Source organism: Camelina sativa, chromosome 10, assembly GCF_000633955.1.
Source record: "Camelina sativa cultivar DH55 chromosome 10, Cs, whole genome shotgun sequence".
Classification (NCBI taxonomy): domain Eukaryota; kingdom Viridiplantae; phylum Streptophyta; class Magnoliopsida; order Brassicales; family Brassicaceae; genus Camelina; species Camelina sativa.
Genome location: NC_025694.1, coordinates 10044270 through 10053783, shown reverse-complemented (window position 1 = coordinate 10053783; position 9514 = coordinate 10044270). Strand labels below are relative to the sequence as shown.

The 9514-nt window shown below is 37.5% G+C and overlaps 2 protein-coding genes across 2 annotated transcripts in view; one reads left to right on the top strand and one right to left on the bottom strand.

Annotated features, from left to right (window-relative positions):
• Nucleotides 1-6096, bottom strand: part of LOC109124484 (tripeptidyl-peptidase 2) — a 10415-nt gene extending 4319 nt beyond the window's left edge. Inside the window, exons 1-22 of the mRNA XM_010435964.2 lie at nucleotides 5553-6096; nucleotides 5284-5362; nucleotides 5120-5193; nucleotides 4880-4989; nucleotides 4666-4746; nucleotides 4475-4561; nucleotides 4238-4380; nucleotides 3986-4136; nucleotides 3786-3908; nucleotides 3477-3560; nucleotides 3187-3374; nucleotides 2930-3104; nucleotides 2724-2845; nucleotides 2571-2650; nucleotides 2233-2291; nucleotides 1790-1944; nucleotides 1515-1693; nucleotides 1295-1407; nucleotides 1048-1218; nucleotides 414-542; nucleotides 227-327; nucleotides 18-135 (exon numbers count right to left, since the gene is read on the bottom strand). Coding sequence (XP_010434266.1) covers nucleotides 18-135; nucleotides 227-327; nucleotides 414-542; nucleotides 1048-1218; nucleotides 1295-1407; nucleotides 1515-1693; nucleotides 1790-1944; nucleotides 2233-2291; nucleotides 2571-2650; nucleotides 2724-2845; nucleotides 2930-3104; nucleotides 3187-3374; nucleotides 3477-3560; nucleotides 3786-3908; nucleotides 3986-4136; nucleotides 4238-4380; nucleotides 4475-4561; nucleotides 4666-4746; nucleotides 4880-4989; nucleotides 5120-5193; nucleotides 5284-5362; nucleotides 5553-5991 — 2961 coding nt within the window. The 5' untranslated portion in view covers nucleotides 5992-6096. The remainder of the gene's footprint in view (nucleotides 1-17; nucleotides 136-226; nucleotides 328-413; nucleotides 543-1047; nucleotides 1219-1294; nucleotides 1408-1514; nucleotides 1694-1789; nucleotides 1945-2232; nucleotides 2292-2570; nucleotides 2651-2723; nucleotides 2846-2929; nucleotides 3105-3186; nucleotides 3375-3476; nucleotides 3561-3785; nucleotides 3909-3985; nucleotides 4137-4237; nucleotides 4381-4474; nucleotides 4562-4665; nucleotides 4747-4879; nucleotides 4990-5119; nucleotides 5194-5283; nucleotides 5363-5552) is intronic.
• Nucleotides 8581-9514, top strand: part of LOC109126823 (tetrahydrocannabinolic acid synthase-like) — a 1365-nt gene continuing 431 nt past the window's right edge. The window contains exon 1 of the mRNA XM_019230689.1: nucleotides 8581-9494. Within this exon, the coding sequence (XP_019086234.1) occupies nucleotides 8697-9494 (798 nt within the window). The 5' untranslated portion in view covers nucleotides 8581-8696. The remainder of the gene's footprint in view (nucleotides 9495-9514) is intronic.

The window sequence follows — 9514 nt, the reverse complement described above, 5'->3', positions numbered from 1 at the left end:
GGCAGTTTGAAGAGTACCTTATTGGCATCAGAGATCATATAAAACTGGGACTCAAATTTTGTGTCATATATGCGATTGTTCAATAATGGTATATACGGTTTCACTTCAGCTGCATCTTCTAATTTGAACTTGTAGCTGCAGAAACAGAAGGATGAGAATTGCTCATTTGGAAATTGATAGAGAGATAGGTAAGCAACAAAAGCAAGATCGCAGAAGTAGAACCCACGTTAATGTCAATGCTAGTATTTGTTTGCCCGACAGTAGCCTATCACGGCTAGTTGATAAAGTCTTCAGTTGTGCATCAATTGGTTGATACGGAACTCGAATCTGCAGTTAAAAAAAAAAACTGTCCAGAAGCAATTCTACAAGAAATTAAATAAAAGGGGAAGATACCATCTTTAAATACACCGCACCTTGTTCAGAACAGCTATGGGAACGAGTTTTTCAGATGCCAACAGAGCTTCAGCTTCAACTTTTATTGGTGCTTCACTTCCATCAAGTAACAGTTCTTCTTTATCGACACCAATTCCATGAAATGCAATCTAAAGTACCACACATAACTTCCGTCAACTCATTTCTAACAAGTCACTATGTCCTCAATACAGTTGGTACTCGTGAGCGAACTGAACATAGAACTTTTCTCATAATATAGGTGTCACAGCATAAAGATTGACCTAAAACATTTTAACTATTTTTTACCTGTAATTCGTTTCCAAAACCATTCTTAAACGAGAATGCACAAACAGGAGTGATTATTGCTAAACCAGAGACCTAACATCCAACTGAAGTGAGGCTAAAAATTGGAAAGGGAACCAAATTGCAGAAAGAAATATGCAATGCATTAACGTGGGCCAAAAGATAAAGTAGTATGGCAAGGGAAGTCAGGAAACCAGTGGACAAAAATAATGGGACAACAGATCTAAAATAAAAAGTAGAGTTTTATCAAAATGGGATGACACAAAAGACAAAACAACACAAGCATTTGACATGACTTTTGCAACAGCCTTAACAGCATATATATTTACACACATAATTCTCAGTTCCTACCTCAAAGTCAACGATAGTCGGTTCACGACTCCCAAGGCCACTTGACCAGAATTGAGCTATAGCTAGTTCCATCGTTTGACCACTAAACACAGGAAACGTAAAGCTTTTAGCAGATGGAGATGCGAAAGTTGATGCGCTCTCCCACTTGATAGGCCTTCGCAATGGGCAAAGCTGCAAATTAAGTAAAGATTAGAACCAGCAGCATTAAAAAAACAAAAAAAAAGGATTATCCTTGATTGTGCCCTACCTGAAGTGTATCAATATAAAATCGTCGTGTAGTATCAAACCCCGAAGTTCGCATTGTAGCCTCAGCCCATGTTGCTCCATGTGGTACCTCGATAAATCTTCGTTCAATGTGGCCTACAGTGGGAATTATTGACAGTAAAATATCAAAGGTAAAAGATGGATGCCGTTTCAGAGGACTTATTTGTTATAAAGCACACATTACAAAGTCCACAAACGATAACCTGAGATGAAAGACATTTGTGGAAATGAAATAACTGGAGGTCGATTTGCCACAGTCTCTGGTATTATTATTGTTACTGGAATTCTGAAAAGAGGACCACGCTCTGGTGCTTTGCAATCAATCCCATAAACTTCAAAGTAATGCACACCATACCCAAGATTTGTGGGGTCCACAACAACGCTGAAAACAGATGATATAACTTTACTACAGAGATAACATGGCACGGAAAAGCAAAACGAACATAAGGAGCAAGATACAGGATTGGAAAAAACTAACTTGAAGCTACGTCCATTATGAGTGAGAAGGAGATAGTCAGGAACCCGTACAACTCCTTCATCTGTGGTGTGCAACTCAAGACATTCCTCAAAAGGGACAAGTTCCTTTAAATTACTTGCACCTTCATGGAACTTCGGATCAACTTGTACCGTCCACTGGAAAGTCAAAACTATGCTTGTTTCATATACCAGACATGAGATATAAGAAAAGCTTGAAAGTAAAATATACTACGCATCTGGTAGGCGATAAAGTATGCCAAGCGAAATTCTGGCTCCATGATAGGGCATCCAAAGAACTTAATATTCTAGAAATGGACGAATATGGCATGTCGCATGAAGATAATGATTTTTTATATAGAATTTATGTTGGTATGCATTTGGGCAGATTACTATGCCATGCATACTCATGAGTGAACATATTCCAGATATATAAAAACAGCTCACCTCAGTAGACTGTCTGCAAGCAGTACCCTCCCGCAGGTAAATGCCCCGTGATGTTGGAACTGCGTTTACAGAGTTCATCATAAAAAAAAAGGTACATGTTTTATTGATAAAACTCAAAATCTTAGGAAACTTTCCCCAGGCAAAAGTAGGAAGCCCTTTAGGTCAATAGCTACACAGATGAGATGCAAATTCAAAATATAAATTGGAAATCAACATCAGTTGTCCTGTTTATAATTAATTCTAATAAGAATGTGGGATACGTTTCAGCAAGCAAGTTTTTAATAAGATTCTAGCTTGAAAAATCTTAAAAATAAAGTTCAAATTCTTTGTTTACATACTTGTTTTTCCGGAGAGATTGACCTTTATCTGATAGTTTACGCATGGACAGTCCTGAAACTTTTTCAAGTATTCATATGCCCTGCAATAACAAAATAAATTAACTAACTATTTAAAATATGGTGTCATATTAATTATACAGTACAGAATCTTACTTATCGACTTGCATAAGCCCTTGTCCAGTAGTTAGTTTATCTTCAGGCAGATCACCTACAGGTGTAGATGTATTCTCGAGGGCCCTTCTCACAGTGTACGGGCTAACTGGGATGCCTTCAGCCTACAGAAGTATCAAAGAATGTCAGCAGCAGAATGAAAATAACGGGGAAAAAAACGTAGATACCAAAAATGTTGAAGAATAAACCTTCATAGCACTTAGAAGTAACGCAATTGCTCCACAGGCAGAAGGAGATGCCATTGATGTTCCATTCATGAGCATGCGTCTTTGAAGCGTCCATGTAGGAACAGGAGCAACAGCCCCACCAGGTGCACTTATGCAGACACCAAGATCCCCATCAGATGTTGGCCCCCGGCTTGACCTACAATATAGCAATAAATATCTAATTGCCATCTACAACTAGCTATAGAATGAATCAAAAGAAAGGAAAACAGTGAAAATACCAAGTGTATTCAAGCCCCTCGCTGGGAGGTTCCACTACTGAATGGGCACCAGCTGCCATTGCAGGAGAAACATATGCACCAACACCAATGATACTGGAAGTTGTTCCACCCGGTGCACCGACTGTTGTCAAAGCTGGACCACTGTTGCCAGCACTACTAACAAATATTAGGCGTCTCTTGTTCACGGCCTACAAAAAACACAGCAGAATGACAATAAATGCAAGATAAAAGTCACAAAACACAAGCTGATAAATGCTGCACAGATAAAGATAGAAGGGTTTGAATGATACTTCAGTAACAAGATCAACAAAGCGCCCATATTCTGGAAGTAATGCTGGCTCTCCATAGCTCATGTTGACAAGATCGCATTTATGCTGTAACATTTATACAAGTCAGCATATAAAAAAGAAATGCTGAAAGTATTGACTTATGTCAATGCAAACCTCACATATAATAATCCACACAGATGAAATACTTCCTGATGTTACAAAGTCAATTAAGAGAAATACGACTTGTTTTGTTCAAACTTGAAAGGATGTAATATTAAGAAGTTACAATTGTAATAATGGTGAATTATTTTCAGCTAAATGAATTATTACCTCCAGGGCAGCTATCAATGCCCGTGACAAACCAGTTCCGGTCTCCATTGAACCTAACCGCGAGTCTCCAATTTTGCAAGATATTATTTGTGCACCAGGTGCTACACCATTTAACAAATGCTCCTAACATAAACATAGAAAAGGAATTAATTGGTTGCAACAAATTATCAATATATAAACTGATATAGATGTGTTGGCACCTCAGGGTGGTGTGCAGTAGCTATTCCAGCAACATGGGTGCCATGAGGAGAACTATCAGTTACAATGCTTAGGACCTTTCCCTCATCATACACGTTAGCAACAAAGGAGCATGCATCTAGTCGGCTAAACACGCCATACTTCCGCTCAATTCTGTAGTACATATAAGATTGATAAGAACCTGAACAAAACATGATCCCAAACAATAAAAACCTGAACTTTGATAAGAAACAGATCTTTAGAGGAAGACTTGCCGATAGTTTGTTAGAGGGGAGAAGTCTGCTAGTTTCCCGCAATCTGGATCCTCTTCCAGACTCTGCGTATCAAGTGCAACCCTCCATACTTCTCCATCATGCCACACAACAGCATCAATAACAGGCCCTTTGTCTTCATATTTCTACAGAAAAACAATTGATTTACAGCAAAGATTCAAGAAAACAGCGAACAAGTATGCAGAAATAGAACTACCAAAGGGCAGTCTCTAAACTTACATCAGCTTGTTTTTTCAGAAAATCAACTTTGCTTTGGAGGTCTTCACGGGTCTTCTTCAATTTCGTATCTTCCACCTTGCTGTGCTTCTGCAGGAGAAAAATGACAAATGAGGTGATGATAGAATTTAATTAGCACCGCACTAACTCAACATCCATGATACAGGAAACCAGATCCAGTATCTTTGTAGCACCTGATCAAAATCATACAGATTCTTTAAAGCCTTTGCAATTTCTTCCTGATTCTTTTCATCCCAGTTTTTCCTTCTCTCTTTCTATGTAACGAGAACACAGAGAGAGTTATTAGACAACTGAAATTGCAGACCGGCTTTGTATAATTTGTTAAAGATTTAAGGAGTAGGTGAATAAAAATCCAACAGCCGCAAAAATCACAACTCTAATCGCTACCTTGACACGAGAAGTTAAGTCATCTGTAAATAGCTGGTAAACCAACTTGCAACCTACGCGCCACTCTCCTGTGGGGTTTTTCCATGAAGAATTGACAACCAAAGGTACCCCTGTGACCATTTTGTTTAAACAGAAGAAATAAGCAACGTATAATATAGCTACAAAATTGACGAACCATAATGAGCAAGTAAACTATTATGCAGATATCACAAATATCTCTCTCTAGATCAAATCACCGACCTGATGCTCCACGAATATGACCATCTTCATCGGCTTTCACCACTGTGGATGTATCTATATCCCCACTTCCAGTGCTGAACAATAAAAAAATGGATACCATCAGTTCAGTCACTTCAACAATTAAAGAACACCGGTAGCAAAATTCAAGTAAACCACAAATATACCAGTCAATGACGTCGAGAACCTTAGGTTTCCCATCAGAAGTTACATGCAAGCCAGCAGCAGAAGGATCAAAACCAGAATCTGGAAAAAAACAAAACAAAATTCCATTTGTTCAATTCCTCAATCAGAATTTATACTCGGAGAGCTACAACGCAATCTTAAGAACCAATCAATCGCTATAGTAACATAAGGCTCATGTATATATAATCTCCATAAACAAAACCAGACGCTTTTAACGAATGAAGAAAACGAAAGGAAGAAGTAGTAGTACCAAAGATAGCGATAACGACGCCACGACCGTCGAACTCAGGATGATCTTCGACGAAGCGATCCGCACGGATTTCTTTCTTAGGCATGAGAGAAGCAAGGAAAGTAGACTCGTTCAGCTTGAAATTAGCGACAGAAGCATTCTCAGCTCCACCACCACCACCGATACCACCTCCTCCGCCACAACCGACGCGAGAAGCCGTGAGATTCTCAGAAGAATAACAAGGCATCGCCGAGGAACCACTCCTTCTTAATCGGATTCCGCGAGAACGAGAGCAGCTTCTTCTTCCGAAGGATTTAAGTCTTCGATGAAGAAGAAACGGTGAAGAAGAAGAGGAAATGATGAAATCAAGAGGACGAGAGAGTGAAGAAGAAGACGAAGCCCAATAAGAATGACACGACGGGCCGTGAACCTGCAGCACCTGCAGACTCAGATCCATCATCGGGATGTGTGTTTGTTTTTTAAAGTTAATAGGGGTATTTTGGTCAATTAACAGGTGAGTCGTTGGCTGGCTGCTGCTACACCGGATCGTGCGTGGTAACTCGTCGTGTGAGAGGAGAGGTCTTTGTTTTTTTTAATTTTGGGGATAGTGTCAATGGAGTTTGGTGGTGGGTGGGTGGCTGATTCTAACTGGTGGCTTGGCTTTGTTCTATCTAGATAACGTGACTATATTTGGATTTAGTACAGAGTTTTTAAATTGTACATAAACCAATTCAATAATATCTAGTTAATTGCTACTTGGGGTTTTAGCTCGCTAGTTTATGAGATTGTTCTCCATGGTTGCCGTCTTTTAGCTTAACTGAAAATAAAATTTATCATCAGTATATGACCTAGTTTCACACTTCAGACTGATTCCGTCTGAGGTTGTTAATTAATTTTCGTAGTTATCGATTTGACTTTCTTTCTATGTGGATTATACCAGTAATTACCGTAACTAATTAGACAAAACTAGGATATTGTATACACGTTTTCATTTAAGATTTACTAGTATTTTCTTCAGCGCCGATGAAAGGCATGTGCAACAAATGCATTTGCACTGGGACTATACCAAAAATAATTAAAAAAAAAAAAAATTATATGTGTAAGGCCTATTTTTCAAAAATTGAACAGGGACTATAAATTTTTTTGCAATTTTTACACCCGCCCTGATTTTCTTAATAGGATGAGAAATGGATAAAAATTTGTTTTAGTTATTGCATGTGGGGATTATATATGAAGAACCCCAGAAAAGGGGGAGATCTTGGTTATTAGCAACATTTTAATGCAAGTTGAAGAAATATATATTACTACAATATAATTGTGTTTTGGTCTCTCCCAAAAACAATCATTGTTGCTTTGAAAACCATATGAAATTATGAATATTGCTCCTAGGTATGCATGCATGAAGTTGTAATGGGATCGTTTCGAACACAGCTGGAACGTTAATTAGCTGAGATCATTGACGTTGAAGCAGTTTGTATGATCATCATCACATCACCGATTACGTAGTCTTCGATCGATATATATAAGTTTTATCATTTTTTCATAAGAAAAGAAAAACGAAAAACCCGAGTAAATGAAAAATCATAATAAAGATATCGTACATTTTATATAATCTTAATTTAGACTAATTATTCTCATTACTTTGTTTTTGTTATGATATCCAAATAGTTTACGAATCTACGGATTAGATGTCTGTGGTTGTGAGAGAAGTACAACGACGAATCTTATTTGTAAACACTAAAATAAATCATTCAATGCATCCACAAAACACACAAAGACTTCCAGAAACTAAGAACGTTGACACACGTTTTGCGCTATGCCGGCCGTAGAGTGGAGAGAGTTGACATCAAAGCCCTGGCGACGTTAACGCTTCATTTTTCTTTTGTTCTTTCATAACTTATTTATATTCTCCTAAGTGAGATACTAAAAATAAAAAAATAGTATAAAGAAAGACGTGATTATTTTAATTACTTTGAATTTCAAGAGTATCCGGACGTTTACTTTTTCGTTTTCATATTAGCAGCTTGCATGTATTCTATTTTGCTCCAGCTAATAAATTTGTAACGCTTACAAGTTTTAAACAAGGGAAAACTATATATAGGTCTTTTTAAAACTAAAACTGTGGAATTTTTACACCGTTTGTGTAGGTTTTCAAGCTTTAGGTTTGATTGATAATCTAGAAGACATATATAATGCATCGTTATCCAAATCTATCACCCAACAAAAAAGCTTGTAAATTACTCCTTTTTTTGTTTTTGTAATTTAGCTATAATATAAGACTGTTGGCACAAAAATTAGATATTAATCATTTTTTATTCCGTACCAAATCCTAATATAATTTTGTTTTATAACGTTTTCTTTATATTACTCTAAATAATAGGACAAAATACAAAGTTAAATGTTTTTTTTTTTTTTTGTTAAAGAATACAAAGTTAAATGTTACACAAACTATAATACATCTACGGACCTAGGGTAGATGATCTACCTAATTTACGAAACACTTTTTTCTGAAACATCTATCATTAGTAGCTAGGAGTAAACTGCGTTCTAATTCGTTAGAAGTTAAAACTTAGAAGTCATTTTATTAAATTTTTGTGGAATAATATCTAGCCTAGCTACACCATGACTCTCTTGACAAACCACCAATCTAAGCTCTCTAAATATGACAAATTACTTAAAATGGATATTACCGTAGAAGGAAATACCTCTATTCTTTTCATAAATTGTTTTATTGTTATTTTTGTAACAATGGGAGTAATGGAGGTCTACATCTTACAATGAGCCGAATTATTTTCCATCAAGTAATAATTATCTCCACGTTTGGAAATTGCAATATTTGTTAAAACGCGTATATACGGTGATCATTGTTACACATCAACTACGCAAATGGTCTTCTTTTGACTCGAGACGTTAGCGTCTTTGTTTTAGCAACTCTTCAAATTAATCGTATTATATTTTATACAGTGACGTTGAAATTTAATATTATGGTCAAATAAATAACGCCAAAACTGAAAATCTATATAGCCTGCTCATTTATTCATCTCTGCAACTCATTCAGTTTCTCAAACATATCTCAGAAACTTTCCTAAACCAGAAAAAAAAAACATCAAGAACGTTGTTACTTCTTCCTTGTCTGAGACTTCAAACACAAGAAAAAAGAAAAACATGAGAGAGCTTGCTTTGTCTATGTTTCTTCTCTTCTTTGTTTTTAATTGTGTCAGTTCAGTTCCGACAAAAGAACAGTTTCAAAGTTGCTTGGCGACAAATAAAATCTTCAAACTCCCTAGAAACCTCACTAATCACACACCAGATTCCCAAATATTCACCGACTTTTCCGAATCGTCATCTCCAAATTCAAGTTTCCTCAACTTGAATTTCACCAGCCTGAAGCCAATTCTGACCTTGAAACCTAAATCCGAATCCGAAATCAAAAGATCGATTCTATGCAGCAAGAAACTTGGTGTGCAAGTTAGAACCATGAGTGGTGGTCATGACTACGAAGGTCTGTCTTATCTCTCACTATCACCTTTCATAATTGTCGACCTCGTCAACCTCAGATCGATCAATATCAACCTCACAGACGAAACCGCTTTGGTCCAGTCCGGGGCAACACTCGGAGAACTCTATTACAAAATTGCCAAAACCAGCAAGGTCCATGCCTTTTCCGCTGGGATATGTCCGAGTGTTGGTGTTGGTGGGCATATTAGCGGCGGAGGATTCGGCACATTAATGAGAAAACACGGTTTAGCGTCTGATAACGTTGTGGACGCGCGTGTGATGGACGTAAATGGGATAACCCGCGACCGGAGAAGGATGGGAGAGGATTTGTTCTGGGCGCTTAGAGGCGGTGGAGCCGCGAGTTTTGGCGTTGTCTTGTCATGGAAGGTTAAGCTTGCTAGGGTTCCTGAAAAGGTAACTTGTTTCATAAGTCAACATACGATGGGACCTAGCATGAACAAGATTGTTCATAGATGGCAATCCAT